Source organism: Papaver somniferum, chromosome 6 (assembly GCF_003573695.1).
Source record: "Papaver somniferum cultivar HN1 chromosome 6, ASM357369v1, whole genome shotgun sequence".
NCBI lineage: Eukaryota > Viridiplantae > Streptophyta > Magnoliopsida > Ranunculales > Papaveraceae > Papaver > Papaver somniferum.
The window spans coordinates 107,112,924-107,130,455 of record NC_039363.1 but is presented as its reverse complement, the minus strand read 5'-3'; the positions used below and the strand labels follow the sequence as shown (position 1 = coordinate 107,130,455).

Below are 17,532 nucleotides of genomic sequence, written 5' to 3'. Positions count from 1 at the left end.
GCAACAATCGAGGTTAGGAGTTAGCGGAGTTACACGGCTACACCTTGAGAAGGGAAGAAAAGGATGGTATAGTGGTTCGTATTTTCTTGGCACATCCCGAAATGATCCAATTGGCTCAATGCTTTCATCAAATTTTGTTGATAGATGCTACTTATAAGACAAACAAGTATAACATGCCGTTGTTGAACATTGCTTGCCATACTTCGGACAAAAACACGTTTACGATTGCATGGGGTTTAATGGATCATGAGAACAATGTGAGTTTCATTTGGATTTGGAGACGTTGAGGTCCATTTATAACGGTGATAATTTTCCAAGGGTTATTGTAACGGATAACGATCAAGCCTTAATGCATGCAATAGCGGTAGTGTTTCCGGAAGCCCAAAACTTGCAATGTACGTGGCACATTCAATGCAATCTCAAAACCAATTGCCATCATCATTTCCAAGCTAAAAGACCAAGGAAGGGTACCAAGAGGTCAAAGGAAGAGGATGAGCGCATTAGTAAATTAACCTTGGAAGAACGTAAGGAAGAGGATAGGCTATTTGAAGAAAAGTGGAAGGAGGATGGAATAATTTGGAAAATGTTCATGAAAGCATGGGACAAAATCGTTTGGTCGATGACCGAGGAAATTTACGAATGTAACTTGAAGAAATTTGAGGATGAATACAGCACGGACTACCCAAAACCGGTTGAGTATTGTAAAACACAATGGTTAACGATTAAGGAGAGGTTTGTGTTTGCATGGACATATGAATATCGTAACTTCAAGAACGAGGCGACAAGCATTGCGGAGGGGTCTCATGGTCGACTAAAGAAAATACTAATTGGTAGTCAAAATGGAGTTGTGTCGATCCAAGAAGCAATCCATGAATTCACCAATCGTGATCTCGTAAAGATTAGGAAATGTATGCAATTTAGTGTACACCAATTCCCGATGGAACATATTAAGGAAAAATTGCTTCTAAGGGGAGTTGTTCATAAAGTTTCAAGATGGGCAATAAATCGCATGATGAAACAATTGAAGTTATATAAAACTTATGATGACGAGAATACGGTTTGTGTTTGCAAGGATATGATAGGTATTGGACTCCCATGTCGTCATAAGTTGGGTAGGTATGTTGAAGTGATTGACATCGATGATATTCACCCATTTTGGAAGCAATTAAATTTCACTCCGAACACCCCGGTAGTTGATGGTCCGTCTTTCTTCGAGTCGGAATTGTATGCACGAATAGCCGAGCGTTACGCTACATCAAACGGCACCAAAAAGCAAATATTGATGCATAATTTGGAGGAAGCCCTTCACCCTTGTTTAAGGGAGGTTGATGAACCTATTAAGCAAAAGAACACCGGTAGGCCGAACACCGAAGTGTCGAGGACCATCCAAAGAAAAGAGTTGAAGGAGTATTTGTCTAATAAAAGAATATTGTCTAGGCACGAGTGTTCGGAAGCCGAATTTGAAGATGAGCCGGAACCTAAGAAAAGAGGTCGTCCAAGAAATGATCAAAGTGGACCAACCACCCGACAAGTAAGGCCAAAGATCTCTACAGAGCCTTCTCAAGTAAGTCAACCCAATGTTGTCGAAGAAGTTGTTGAGCAAATGAACGCCTCGCAACAAACCCAACCAATGGAAATTCTTACTATAAAAGAGGACAAAGGTACTCTTCGTTGCCCTAGAGATCTTAATGGAAGACCAAATCGATCCACATATACAATATACAAAGAGTATTTGGAACAACTCCCTCCACTTATCATTCCATTTGTTTTGTCGACCGACGAGGTTGATGGGGATGGAAATTGTGGGTTTCACGTTGCTACGGAACAAATGGGTTACTTTAGAGAGGCGGATATCGAAGATGTCACCCAATGCCAATATTTAAGAAATAAGATGGCGGTACAACTAGTGAAGGACAAGGGTTTTTATATGGAGATGATGAGGCGAGGAGATAGATACGACAAAGAACAAGAGTTCAAAGACTTAGTTGCGCGTGTGAAGTGTCGAAAGGGATTGAAGACAATCGGATCCAAGTATTGGATGACAATGCCTAAATTTGGATATCTCCTAGCGGACGTTTTGAATTGCGTGGTACATTTCTTCGTTCCTCCTATGTATGGACTTAGCATGACGTTTGCACCCACAAGAACGGCTTGCGACGAGTCGGTTAAAGATAGAAGAATCGTAATGGCATTTGTGAATGAAATGCATTTTATCGGTTTAAGAGTAAAGAAAGATTGTCCGTTACCTCCGTTGAGTAAGTGGCACGATTACTTCCCGATGAACCATTGCAAGGATTGGGTGAAACAATATGAGTCCAACATGGTTGATTGGGATCGTGTTATGGACAACAATTTTCCCGCTGAGTTACTCGAATTGATCCCCTCGGATGATGACGATGTTTGATCGTTTTTTTTCGAGGCACGATTATAATTTTTTTTGAAACTATGTAATCGGAACAACAGTATTATAACACTTCAATACGATTAATCATATTCGGGAATTCCATATTTTATCAAACCGCCGATTAATATTAAAAATTTGAATTTACAGCACTCAAACATCACATGTTATTCTTTTTTCCCAGTCCAAGATGCAACAATCAACGCGGCTTCGAAATGTAGAAACGACTCTCCTCTACACTTGGAATAAGCATCTTGTGCCGCAAACCTGTCGTCTCTGTGCCTAGCAAGAATACGGTTGTACTCGGTGCACAATTTTATAACATGGTGCACCCTTGAAGAAACATGGGATGGTTCATAATTGTGGCGTGGCTTCTTGTACTTACCAACAAAAGGACCCAATGAAACGTTAATCCAAAATATACGATCGTCCTGCTGTTCTTTGGGTAGATCTTTCACAATGTAATAATGGGCTGTCTAACATTCTATATTGGCCCTTGGAACCACCTAGAGCCAAGGCGTGGTTTGTTTTGAACTTGCTATATTCGGAGGATAATTGTTTTGTAAAGTCCCGAATGTACGATGGCCCAAAAATCAGAATTTGGGAAAAACTTATACTTTTCAAATTTTGAAATTGAAATAATCGGAAGTATAATTAGTTACCCAAACTTCCGAATATGGGCTGTCTAACATTCTATATTGGCCCTTGGAACCACCTAGAGCCAAGACGTGGTTTGTTTTGAACTTGCTATATTCGGAGGATAATTGTTTTGTAAAGTCCCGAATGTACGATGGCCCAAAAATCAGAATTTGGGAAAAACTTATACTTTTCAAATTTTGAAATTGAAATAATCGGAAGTATATAACATTATATTGTCTTCCGAATAAATACTGGCCCCAAAATGGGATTTTTCCTATATCAGAAATTTTGAGATTTTTCAATATATATATATATATATATATTCGGTAGTGAGTGTACTTCTGAATACTGTGTGTCTACTTAAATATATTCGGGAGACAAAAAATTCATTAAACTACCGATTATTACCAGTTTGTATCCAGGAAGATATGACCAACAATATTCGGCCGATAACCATCAAATATTTCTCCCGAATACTGTCGATGTTCTTGAGAAATGAAGAACACGACTACATTCGGAAGTAAAGGAGCATGAATATCGCCCGAATCTGGATAAATAACCGAAAACCCTAGAATTATTTTTTCTCGATTCGCCGAATTAAAGCGAAATAAACCCCAAAAATGATAGATTCTTACCTAATTGGGGCCATTTGACTTTGGAGCGGAATTTTTTTTTTCTTCCACAATCGAAAGATAATAGGAAACTGGAAGAAGAAGAAGAGTTGAAATGAGTAGAATTGTTTTTGATTTGGTTTTCATACAGTTTTACCATAAGGGCATTTATGTAACTTCAATATCATATAGGGTACCCCTTAACTAGAGTCTTTGGCTGGGTATAAATTGATGGCCCCTAAATCCTTTGGGGTGGCCCCTAAAAACGCTAGGATTTTGAATCCTAATTCTTCCAACAAATACAAACGGTGGCTTAACTGGAACTAACAATTTTCCTTCCTAATTTGGGTCTAGTGTGATTACCGGGGGCGTATATTTTTCTTCATCAATATGGAAAGCGGGATATGTGGTAAAAGTATTAAATTATCCTTTAAATAAATCTTAATAATTCAAATATAAATACAAAAATATAATTATTTCTATTAACAAATACAAAATCTTTGATCAAATCCCTTTTTCTTATCTATTGCTATCAAAATCAAAAATTAAAACCGAATCACAAACAAAAATTGAATTCTCATTTTTTTGGGATTTTGAAGGAATATTAGTCGATAAACAATTCAAGTGATCGAGTTAAATCCCTTTAGTCCGTCCTTTAAGAGAAACTCAACAATGATTTAACCATGAATCTTTGAAATTTCCTCATCAAATTTTCTGAAAATCAACCCAGAATCGGTATATGTGTACATTAGCGTAAAACCGATTGTAGTTGATGTTTCTAGGAATCGGTTTTTGTTGTACACATACATAAACCGATTCTGGTTTGATGTGAAGAACATCAACCACAATCAGTTTATCCTAATGCACACATAAACCGATTCTGGGTCCAAGTTTGGATTTGTAGAGAAATCAAGAATCGGTCTTTATGTGCCTCACAAATGAACCGATTATGAGATACCAAGCTTTCTGTATGTGTTTTTTTCTTTTTTCTTTTTTGCTGAAACTGGATTATGTGAAAGACCACATAAACCGATTATATATTTCATATAAAGACGGATTCTGGTTAACCAATTTTTTCCCAGTTAATACCCGATCACAGAATGAGTATGAAATCATACTAGATTTCAGTTGGAGTACAAATGAAAATAGTTTTATACCCGAATTGAAAATGCGTATGATTTTACACATTTGAAAAAAAGTATAATTTTATACTCGAGTATGACATCTCAAACGATCTGAAAATGAGTATGAAATTATACTCATTCTCAATCGGGTATATATATGGAGTAGAATGAATTTTAGTTTTGTTTGATGTTTAACAACACATAGTTTACCGATCAAAAAAAAACAATTTACCCATAATTGGTTTATGTTCATGTCCATATAAACCGATTCTTGATAATCGGTTGATTTTCATGTCCATATAAACCGATTCTGGGTAAAAGCAAATTTCAAAAAAAAAATTTATATGTTTTGAAGTTACAATCGATTGATACGAATGTCAACATAAATCGATTTTGGGTTGGTGTTCTTAAAAAAATTTCAAATTTTCAAATTTTCCATGTTTCGATGATTTCTTAACAAAAGATAATTTCACTTCTAACACGATATTTTTACTACTAATCAACTAAATTAACACTAATAAATTAGGGGAAATTAGCCATTAATTAAAATAGTTGGATAAGGGGTTTTTTATTTTAATTCAAAGTATCCCTTTTTATCTTTTAGTCGTAGGCCCAAATAAATTGTATCGGCCCAAATTAGGAAGGATAATTTGGGGACATGTTCGTGTTACAAAGCTTTACATACCCATAAAAATGAGCGCATTCCGAAACGTATAACTCCACCGTCTACTACTTTGGTATTTCAGAACGCGCTTATTTTTTTATGGGTATGCAGAGCTTTGTGACAAAAGCGTATCCCCAAAATATCAACTTAAAATACTGACGTATTTGAGTTTTATCAAGAAAAATGTCAAAATGTGAGACGGTGTGAACTTAAGGGTGTGAGGGAATCTCCCCCTTATATAAATCAAGAACTTAAGGCAATACAAAATAGGATAAAAGGTGAATATAAAAACTAAAATAACTACATGTTATATGTGCATCACCAAGTACCGCTGCCATGGGGAGAGCTTTCCTCAGACATGGAAGGCTCATAAAAATGAGCGCATTCCGAAACGTATAACTCCACCATCTACTACTTTGGTATTTCAGAACGCGCTTATTTTTTTATGGGTATGGAGAGCTTTGTGACAAAAGCGTATCCCAAAATATCAACTTAAATACTGACGTATTTGAGTTTTATCAAGAAAAATGTCGCCCAAAATGTGAGACGGTGTGAACTTAAGGGTGTGAGGGAATCTCCCCCTTATATAAATCAAGAACTTAAGGCAATACAAAATAGGATAAAAGATGAATATAAAAACTAAAATAACTACAGATTATATGCGCATCACCAAGTACTGCTGCCATGGGGAGAGCCTTCCTCAGACATGGAAGGCTCATCCCCGCCCCGGAGTTTAATAGATAATCCTATTACCAGGAAAGAAAAAAAAGAAGTACTGCTACCAGGCAGGTAAAGCATTTTTACTTCATGGACTGTTGCATTCAACAAAACTAAAATATTACTACTAAAAAAGCATATTTGTGACACTGAATCAAACTTTTAAGTTTTAACCCCTTTTTAATCTGTTACTTATATCTAGTTAGATTCTGGCCTTTTAGCTAGGGAGGGTGCATATATTTAATACATTATCGCTTCTTAATTTCTTACGTCTTTCTTCCATGTATAGAAACAAGTCTAAGATTTGTTCTGTTTTACAAAGCATTCATTCTTACTTTATTTATAGCCTCACACCACCGCTTTGCGTAACCAAGGAACTGAGTTGGGAAAACAATATCCCGCGTAATATGCGTCCCCATCCTCTGGTCTGATACTCCCCATGCACAAGCCATTACTAGACTCACAATGATTGTAACTTAAGGCAGCAACAAACCAAGCCAAGTCGGCTTCTTCCTCTTCTTCTTCTTCAATTCATTACTGTAAAAATAACTGACGACAACTGACGACAATTTCTTACATCTGGACAACATGCACATGTCATGGCAGTGATAATCTTACGGTTAAAACACAGCCGTAGTAAAATATCTCTGAGCATTGTCTTAAAATCTCACGGTTAATATCTCTGATCACTGACTTAAATATGTCGGTAAAAATAATTTGTATTAATTACTGGAAGAGAACTCCCACTTGGAGTAATTAAGTCCTGATCCCTGAAGTAATTACAGGTGTATTCTAGATAAGACAAAGTGGGGACCCATTAGATATTATCTACAAAGTAAAGGGTTTTTCATAAAATTATCAATGTAGTACGAAGGGGATGAACTGCAGTGAAGAACATTCTCATTCTTTATAAAAAGCATAACCCTAATAAAATGCTATTCATTTTCTCTTTCATTTCTTCACCCCTCCGGCTCCAGTGACCTCCTTCGAAGTACTTCCCTCAAACCTTCGTCTTCAATGGCAGCTGACAGGCTGAACCCATATGCTAGAGAATATTATCACTCATCTTTACTCCCGAAAATAACTCATCCGATTCATCTTCCTTATGACATTAGTAGTTACAACAACATCTTGCATTTTCCTCCTCCTCCTTCCATCAGTTTCAATCCTACTTACTTCTTCGCTTCTCTTGATACTACTCTTGCTTACTCCTGTAGACTTCCTTCTCCCCCAAATCTTAATGTTCTTCCAGCTGATTTTTCGGTTGGAGATTGTACTACTACTCAACAGACTAGTCCTCAACCTTACTGCCCAAAGTACTGCCCAAATGTTAACTTCAATGATATGGGTCTCGATTATTATCATCACTGGCAGCAAACAGGGATCCAACCACCATCACTACCACTAGTATCTTCATATTCATATTCATCATCACCAATCATGAACCAGAGTAGGGTTTCGGAACTAAACAGTACTGATGAAGCTGATTATCATCAGCAGCAGCAAGCAATAACAGTTGCGGCAATAGCTTCTGAATATGATGATCTGGTGGGAAATAAGAAAATCATAGCAGAGATCTGTGAGAAAGAACAACCAATTACTACCTCTTTATCTCCTCCTTATGAGCGAGGGAGTAGTAGTAGAAGTAGCAACAGCAGCAGAAAAATTTGGAAGAAGGGTTTCAATGGTAAGCCGGTGGGAAGATTTTTTTATCGGATATGTAATAACTCGCTGGGAAGTACTGCTCATCAACATCAACATCCGGGTGCGAAGATCTACAATGGAAAATCAATATTACCTTCAATGATGTGTTCCGAAGGCAAGATTCGCGAAGACGATGAAGTTGAATCGGTTCAACAGAACAGCGACAAGACAACCGTTATGATCAAAAACATTCCTAACCAATACACGTATAATACTCTCTTTATCTTTTGATTATTTTCGCACGGGTTTTTGTCCAAAAATGAAGAATAGTTACTGATTGTGGTTTAGGGTTCGTCTTATTGTTGTTTTTGATCATCTGACTAATTTTTGCTTATACCCTTTCCGATTCCTCGCTGATTATGAAGTTTTCTAGGGTGAAAAAATGGGGATGAGGTAATCCATAAGCTTACACCCTTATAGACGGGTGTCCCATTAAGCTATTATTTCCAAGGAAAGTTGATTGATGGCATGGCAGAGATATCAAGGAATTTTTCATGTTTGCTTTATTGGTTGTTGTGTGTTTCAGGGTATCTTAAAAGGTTTGCCTGTTTTTAACTCTGGGTATCGATCTTTTTATTTCTTCTAATACTGCTTTTGTTTGTTTGGTGTGTTTTTAGTCGGAAAATGTTGATTGAATTCTTGGACAAGCATTGCCAATCTGAAAACGAAAAGGCGAAGTTGTCATCAACTGACAAAGAAAGTCTACTAACACATCTATCAGCTTATGATTTTGTATATCTCCCCATTGATTTCTGGTTAGTACCACGGAAATACAACGTTTGCAGCAAATTAACCTTGATTGTAAAAGATGAGTAGAGAGGCCTTCATATGATAGCCTAGATTAGCTGCTAATTTTCTGTCTAATTTCTCTCTACTTCTGTAGTACTGATGCGAACAAGGGATACGCGTTTGTGAACTTCACAAACCCAACTGCGGCTTGGAAATTGAACTCTTTCTTAAACAAATATGAGTGGAATGTCTTGAACACTAAGAAGATTGCTCGCGTTACATACGCGAGACGGCAGGTGAATTATTTCATTTTGGGTTTCTCTATCTTACCTTTAGCTCTCTAAATTTTGTAAAATTGATACATCCCAGTGGAGTGATCATATACATTTTTATATGCAGGGTAAGGAAGAACTAGTGAATTACTTCGACGGCACCGAGTTTTATTGTGATTCTGATGAATTGCTACCTGTTTGCTTTGTTCCGTATCGAGATGGGTCTGAGAAGGAGATGGTTAAACAAAGTATTGTGGGGAAATGTATTGGCTATCGCAAAGAGTGCTATCGCCACTGGTGTCGTTGCCATTCAGCTCGAAACCAGAAAAATGTCTAGTGTGGCTAAATTATTCCGTTATTGTGTCTTTCATTTTAACCTGTGATTAGTCAAAATCTTGGCTAACTAGCTAAAAAAGTTGAATCTCGAATTAGGTTGGGCAAGGTAGACCTTACCACCTGTAATGGTACTGATCAAAGTACCTTGTATAGGTGGTGGTGTCAACCATAACCCCCGTAAGGTTAAGTTTTCATTTACTAGTAGTAGTACACGATATCAGTTTGTGTGTTTGTGTTCGGTTTCCGTCGAGCGAAAATATTGTTGTTAATCAGCTAAAAAAGCTAGTTTGTTGTTTAGGTTTGGTTTCTGTTTCACTAGCAACAGTGCTGTTAGTTAATGTTGGTTTGCTGTGCTCTGTGGATCATGTAAAAGCAAAATGAACGTAAAAGTTAGTTATAGTCTGGTCTAACCAGTGTTATGTATGCTTCTTCTTTTTTGAAGCTATGTATGCTGTAGTTGGCCTCCTTCAAACAGGCAATCCCGATTTGGAATGGCTCCTTGAGAAAAACTTATTTAGGAAATGGCTATACTTGTATTACTATTATGACCGATCAAGTACTCTGTTATTCCGAAGAACAACCATCGTCATGAGCAAGTTTGAACTAAAACTTTTTATATTTTTATGGAGGTTCTATAATTTAAATTGGCCTCTATATGTACTACGCAACTACCTTTGGTTACCGAGTGGATTGAGGACTTGTGAATGTGCAGGAAGCTCTCCTGAATCACTTAGATTGTTACGCATTGCCCAGTGTTCTTTTAAAAGTTCTTTTGAAATACAGAAAAACCTCCGGCTTCCCGTATTTTGCACCTTTTATTGGGCTTATAGTTCTCGAAACGAGTATATTTTTTTTGTGAAACATGTGTTTTTCACTTGCATTTTGAGTGATAATTTTTGTTTTCACTCGATATATTTAAAAAATATTCAATAGTGAATGATAATAAAAAATTCAATTTGTATATGAACTTGTGAAGTGATAGTTATCTTTGACACTGAGCTTTCTTTTACTATAAGATTTCTGGGAAAGAAATATTATTTTCATTTAGAGAGAGAAAAGGTACAGGGTTATGGGCTGTCAAAACCCTAACTTGATTTAAATTCTGGAAATGCCAGGTCTTATTTAATTTCATCTTCGTGATTACCTAAAACTAACGAGCTTTGTTTTCCATTACGTTTTTCTAAGGAGATAATGCAGAGTATCTTTACGCAGGTGAGGTCAGAGTGACACAATCTGACTAATTAGTCTCGTCTAAAAAGGTGATCCTGGAGAGAGAGCAATGAAGAAGAGAGGCAGAGTGGCAGACTGATGGGAAAAGCCACTGAGCCTCTTGAGTATAACTTTCTTGTCAAAGCAAGGACGGTGGAGGATGAGGAAACATTCGGCCGCCGTCTGAACATCCACATTAACGGTATCACATCAGTAAATGTATTAAATGAGCTAACCGGATAATGTGCGCTGGTGGGTCATCGGATAAGAACTAATCCAAAAGGTTAAGAGTTTCACGGAGTGTAGGTTTTCTTAATAGTTCACGGCCGGGCCAAAACAACAATTCTAATTCTACCTATGTAAAATGGGTCATTTGTCCAAATATTTTTAAAACATGATTAATAAAAAAATGGACACAAAGAAAATAGCAAGAATGAAACTGGATTCATCGTGGCTTAAATTTAAAAAAGAGCGGGGATGAAACTGGATGCATCTTGACGTAAATTAAAAATAAGAAAATGTATTTGAAAATAGGTAGGATGAAACTGTTTATATCCTGACTATTTTTACATTTTCGTCCATTTAAACAATATCAAATTTTACATGTCTTTTTCACCCAGGAATTGTTGATTTTGATTTTTTTAACCAATTTTGCGTTCTACTTACTTAGTAACTCTGGGCCTCAGGATGTATCAGTGATAAATTCAGTATGTTGTTAAGTTAGTTTATTCATACAGGAAGTGTTGAAGAATAAACCAAGATACTATGAAGAAGACAGAAGGAATCAACAAGAGTTGTTGATACAGTAGTGTGGATCAACTATGAGAACTACAGAGTATGGTTGGATCAATTGGTACAGTTGATATGAAGTAAATGGATCAACAAGAATTGTTGACGCATGGTACGATATTTAGAAGTTTACTTGGGTTGCAAGCATTACTGGTTTTAGAGTTTGTTTACATGAGTATTTTCTAGAACAGTCTTTGTTAGAGTTTGATTATGTTAGGAAAGTGTTTATTACTTGAGAGTCAAGTTTGTAAACATATATATAAATAGGCTGTTAAGCCGTGAGTTTTAATTACATCAATTAAGAGAAGTTTGTTTGAGTTTAGTTTTGTGTTCTTTCATTAAGTCTTTGATATCAGATTTTCTACATCTGGTATCAGAGCGCTGGTATCAGATTCTAGGGCTTTGGGTATGAGAAGTTAAGTTGAAAAAGATGACGAGTTTAAGTTCAATCAAGGTGCCAGTGTTTGAAGGCAAAAACTTTGAACATTGGAGGTTACAGATGGAGAATATATTTACATATCAAGAAGTATGGGATATTGTGAAAGATGGTTATGTAGAACCAGCAGAAGGAGTTGTAGTTGAAGGAGATGCACAAACTCTATTAACTGAAAACAGAAAGAAGAATTCTAAACCTACATATATTCTTCATAAAGGTGTTCATGAATCTTTCATGGACAGAGTTATCTATATTAAGCAAGATAAAGCAACATGGAATGGTTTGGTTAGCTACTACACAGGGTCTGACAAGGTCAAGAAGGTTAGATTGCAAACTCTAAAGAGAAAGTATGAATTATTGCAGATGGAAAGTACTGAAACAATATCAGATTTTTTTCTCAAAGACTTTGAATCTTGTCAATGAGATGAAGGCTAATGGTGATACTGTAGAAGATTCAACAGTTGTTGAGAAGATATTAAGAAGTTTGCCTGAGAAATTTGAATCAAAGGTGACTGCTATAGAGAAATGCAACACAGTTGCAAATATGACTCTTAATGAGTTATTGGGTTCATTACAAGACTATGAACAAAGATTGCTAGAGAAGACAGTTGTTGTAAAACAAGTTGAAGAAGCACTTCAAAGTCAAGTTAGCTGGAGAAGCAACCAAGGAAAACCTAATGCTGTAAGGTTTCAAGGAAGATATAACGATGGAGGAAGATCTAATACTGGAAGTTATCAAGGAAGAAAACCAGTTGATAAATCAAAAGTTCATTGTTACAACTGTGGAGATTTTGGGCACTTTGCTCCAGAGTGTCCAAAACTTAGAAACACTACTGAAAATAATTATAAATCAAATTTCAAAGCTAATATTGCTGAAAGTCAAGGAGAAGAAAAGGCATAAGAGCAGAAGGCTGAAAACATGTTACTAGCATGTCATACAGCAGAAGAACAACCTCAACTTAAGTGGTACTTAGATACAGGTTGCAGCAATCATATGTGTGGCAGAAAAGATTTGTTTGATAAGCTTGATAAGCCTGTCAGATCAATAATAAAGTTTGACAACAGTTCTATAATTCCAGTTATGGGAAAAGGAAGAATTGGAATTGTTCTTAAGAATGGTTCAAAAGCATATATCATGGATGTGTTTTATGTACCAAGATTACATCAAAACTTGTTGAGTATGGGACAACTATCTGAAAGAGGATACTCTATGAATATTTACAATGGTCTGTGTTTCATCAGAGATAGAAGAAGAAAATTGATTGCTAAAGTACATATGACCAAAAACAGGTTATTTCCTTTGAATATTCAGCATCAAAAGGAAAGTTGTTACAATACTAGTGTGCATAATGATACTTGGTTATGGCATAAGAGGACGGGACATGCGAACTTTAACAGTTTACAAAATTTAGCAAAGAAGGAGATGGTGTCAGGATTACCTTTCATTCAAATTCCAGAATCAAGATGTGAGAATTGTATCTTTGGCAAGCAGCATAGAGATCCATTTCCAGTTAACAAAGATAGAAGAGCTGAACAACTGTTGGAGATCATTCATAGTGACTTGTGTGGTCCTATAGAAGTTACAACACATGGAGGTAATAACTATTTCATAACTTTCATTGATGATTTTAGTAGGAAAGCATGGATATATTTACTTAAGCAAAAGAGTGATGCTTTTCATGATTTTAGAAGTTTCAAAGCATATGTTGAGAAACAGATTGGTAAAAACATCAAGATATTAAGAACTGATAGAGGAACAGAATATACTGTTGTTGATAGTTTCATGGAAGAACATGGTATTCTACATCAGCTATCAGCAAGATATACACCTCAACCGAATGGTGTAGCAGAGAGAAAGAACATAACTATAATGGAGATGGCAAGACTATAAGAAGAAAAAAAAATTTACCAAAGAATTTATGGGGTTATGCAGTAGATACAGCAGTATACTTACTTAACAGATGTCCTACAAATAGTTTGAACAATATAACACCAGAGGAAGCGTGGAGAGGTGTAAGACCAAGTGTAAGACATCTGAGAATTTTTTGATGCATTGCATATGTACATGTGCCAAAATAACTGAGAAAGAAGTTGAATAATAAGAGTGAAAAATGCATTCTTGTAAAGTACAGTTCAGTGACAAAAGGATACAAGCTATATAATCCAGAAACTGGAAAGATAGTTATAAGTAGAGATGTGATATTTGATGAAGATTCACAATGGAATTGGAATAATGGATCAACAACGAATGTTGATCCTCATAACAATGGATCAACAAGGGATTTTAATCCACATAATATTGAGTCAACAAGGAATGTTGATCCATCTACTACTGTCAGAACAGTTCCAATTGTGGTTGAAGAAGAAGAGCAAGCTCAAGACAATGTTGAAGAACAACATGAAGAAGCAAGAACTGAAGCAATAACACAACAAGGAAATACAAGACCAAGAAGAAAATATATCATACCTGTTAGGTTGAATGATTATGTTGTATCAAGAGATGATGAAGATACTGATGATGATGTGGTGAATTTTGCACTATTTGGAGATTGTGATCCTGTAGCTTACGAAGAAGCTTCTAAAGAATAAGGTTGGATTTAAGCCATGAATGAAGAATTGGAGTCAATTGAGAAGAACAACACTTGGGAATTGACAACACTCCCACCAGGAAAGAAACCTATTGGTGTTAATTGGGTTTACAAAACAAAATACAAGTCAAATGGTGAGATAGAAAGACTGAAAGCAAGGTTAGTTGCTAAGGGATATATATAGAGACAAGGAGTTGATTATTCAGAAGAATTTTCACCAGTTGTAAGACTTGATACAATAAGGATGATCATTTCTTTAGCTGCACAGAAGCATTGGAAGATTTTTCAGATGGATGTTAAGTCAGCATTCTTGAATGGAGTTTTAGAAGAAGAAGTTTATGTTGAACAACCAGCAGGTTACATTATGGAGGGGAAGGAGAATGAAGTATACAAGCTAAACAAAGATTTGAATAGTTTGAAACAAGCACCAAGAGCTTGGTATACAAGAATAGATTCTTATTTCATTAAGAAAGTATTTACAAGATGTCCACATGAGCATACTTTATATTTGAAAGCTGATACTCTTGGCAATCATATTATAGTATATTTGTATGTAGATTATCTTATTTTCACTGGAAATAGTTTTGAGATGATCAATGAATTCAGGGAGGATATGGCGACAGAGTTTGAGATGACAGATATTGGTTTAATGTCATATTTTCTTGGCATAGAAGTACAACAAACTGAAAGAGGAATTTTTATCAATCAGCAAAGATATGTAGAAGGTATACTAAAGTGTTTCAAGATGGATAATTGCAATCCAATCTTAACACCAGTAGAGGAGAGATTGAAGTTGACAAGAGAAGGATCATGAGAACTTGTGAATTCAACAGACTTTAAAGGTCTTGTTGGATGTCTGAGATATTTGACTGCTACAAGACCTGACATTATGTATGCAGTTTGTTTGGTTAGTAGATTTATGGAAGAATCCAGACAATCACATTTACAAGCTGCAAAACGTGTTTTGAGATATGTTATAGGAACAACTAGTATAGGAATTCTCTATAATGCTTCAGAAGATCTAAAATTAGTTGGTTTTACTGATAGTGATTGGGCTGGTGATACAGAAGGAAGAAGAAGCACATCAGGTTATGGATTTCAGTTAGGAACTGGTTTTTTCTCTTAGTCATCAAAGAAGCAACAAGTAGTTGCTTTATCTACAATAGAAGCTGAATATATAGTTGCTAGCAACTGTGCTACACAAGTTGTATGGTTGAGAATGATGCTGAAGTCATTATTTCAAAAACAAAAGACACCAACAACAATAGTTTGTGATAACAAGTCTACAATTTCACTAACTAAGAATCCAGTACTTCATGGAAGAAGTAAGCATATTGATATCAAATATCATTACATCAGAGAGATTGTAAGCAATAAGGAGATAGCTGTTGAGTTTGTTGAGAGTGAAGAGCAAGTGGCAGATATTTTCACCAAGTTTTTGAAGTCTAACACTTTCATTTACTTGCGTGGAAAGTTGGGGATGATTAGCAAAGAGCATCTTGGTTTAAGGGAGGATGTTGAAGAATAAACCAAGATACTATGAAGAAGACAAAAGGGATCAACAAGAGTTGTTGATACAGCAGTGTGGATCAACTATGAGAGTTGACAGAGTATGGTTGGATCAACTGGTACAGTTGATATGAAGTAAATGGATCAACAAGAGTTGTTGACGCATGGTACGGTATTTAGAAGTTTACTTGGGTTGCAAGTATTGCTTGTTTTAGAGTTTGTTTACGTGAGTATTTTCTAGAAGAGTCTTTGTTAGAGTTTGATTATGTTAGGAAAGTGTTTATTACTTGAGACTCAAGTTTGTAAACATATAAATAGGTTGTTAAGCCGTGAGTTTTAATTACATCAATTAAGAGATGTTTGTTTGAGTTTAGTTTTGTGTTCTTTCATTAAGTCTTTGATATCAAATTTTCTACAGGAAGCATGTCTAAAGTAGTTATAGTTGTACTTACCATGCATTTCGTACTGCATGGAATGAAAGTTAATACTAGTATATGAATGTTGCAAACATGTATTTATTAATTTTATTCCCGCCGGACTGGAGCAACTGCAAAATGATATTTTTAGTGAGTTTAAATGCGAAACTTCTTTTTGATTATCGTAAAAGAAAGATGTTCGGAATTTGGATCCTGCAAGAAAATAAACATTGCATTCGCACTGTCAAAAAGAGAGCATCAGGGGATAAGGGTTCAGAAAGGTGGCATCAAACGCTAGCGAAGTAGCACGAAGACCTAATTGTTGGTAGAAGTGGGACTTGATTGGGTCGACCCATCCAACTCATGCGCAACTCGAATGTCGGGTAGGCAATATAACCCGAAGCCTTGGGTGAGCATGGAAAAAAATAATTTTACTAACCCGAACCAACCAGAAGAATTATGATATAGTTATAAATGAATTGCTTTAATGTAAGATATATAATTATTTACAATAATTTATAACTATAATTCTTAAATTTAACATAGAACATTTTATATTTTATATATATATTTCATTTTAAATTTATTATATAATTGTAAATAACTTCAATTTTCCTGAAATCAATTTGTAATGACCTGTTCCTCTATCGATATTGTCCCCACTTAGCCACTACGGTCATCCGATGGTGTGGGATTTTCAGCAGGCAATGTTGTGGTCATCCTTCAACAACTTCCTAGGAGGTCACCCATCCATGAATTACTCCCATCCTAGCATGCTTAATTGCAAAGTTTTCTGCCAACTTTAGAACCAATTGAGAAGACCTCAGTATTAAGAAAGGACAAACCATTTAATTATATTTCTTCCGTTAACCCTACCTTCTGAATTGGGGTATTACATAATTATAGATAAAGTAGTCCAATACTTCATCTATTCGAAGTTAAGTGGGTGGAATTTTGATTTGAGTTTGTAGATCTATTTCCAAAGTGGTTTCTTAGGTATGTCCCGTACTTATGATGCATTGGTGTCACCAATATTAATTTAATAAGGTAAGTTTATTAGAATATGTTAAAGGATAAATTAGAAAAAAAGACCAGAAATGTACGAAAACAATAATATTTTCTTAAAATTTTGCGCATACAACGAATTTTTAGTTCGAGTTTGGCTTGGCCAAGAGCAGCGGTTATGGGATCAGAACGATCACTCTAAGCGAAAGAAATTGAACGAAATTGGAGCTACTATGGATATTAGAGAGGTCCACTTTTATCCAAACTCATTTATACATCAATTCAAGTGAAGGAGCGATTGGTAATAGAGATTAATTAAGAGGTTGATTTTCAGCTGCTTGAAAAGAAAATATCTTGATCGGCCGATCATATCTAGGACTCTC

The 17,532-nt window shown here is 35.8% G+C and overlaps 2 protein-coding genes across 2 annotated transcripts; both read left to right on the top strand.

Moving 5' to 3' along the window:
* Positions 1 to 11,625: 11,625 nt before the first annotated feature.
* Positions 11,626 to 12,532, top strand: LOC113291277. The gene is made up of 2 exons (XM_026540830.1): positions 11,626 to 11,952; positions 12,062 to 12,532. Exons 1-2 carry the CDS (start codon positions 11,626 to 11,628, stop codon positions 12,530 to 12,532), a joined length of 798 nt encoding a protein of 265 aa, XP_026396615.1.
* Positions 12,533 to 14,235: 1,703 nt separating this feature from the next.
* LOC113291276 (uncharacterized mitochondrial protein AtMg00810-like) lies at positions 14,236 to 15,345 on the top strand. Its single transcript, XM_026540828.1, has 3 exons — positions 14,236 to 14,378; positions 14,802 to 14,944; positions 15,053 to 15,345. The coding sequence occupies exons 1-3, from the start codon at positions 14,236 to 14,238 to the stop codon at positions 15,343 to 15,345; spliced, it is 579 nt and encodes a 192-aa protein (XP_026396613.1).
* The last annotated feature ends 2,187 nt before the right edge of the window (positions 15,346 to 17,532 follow it).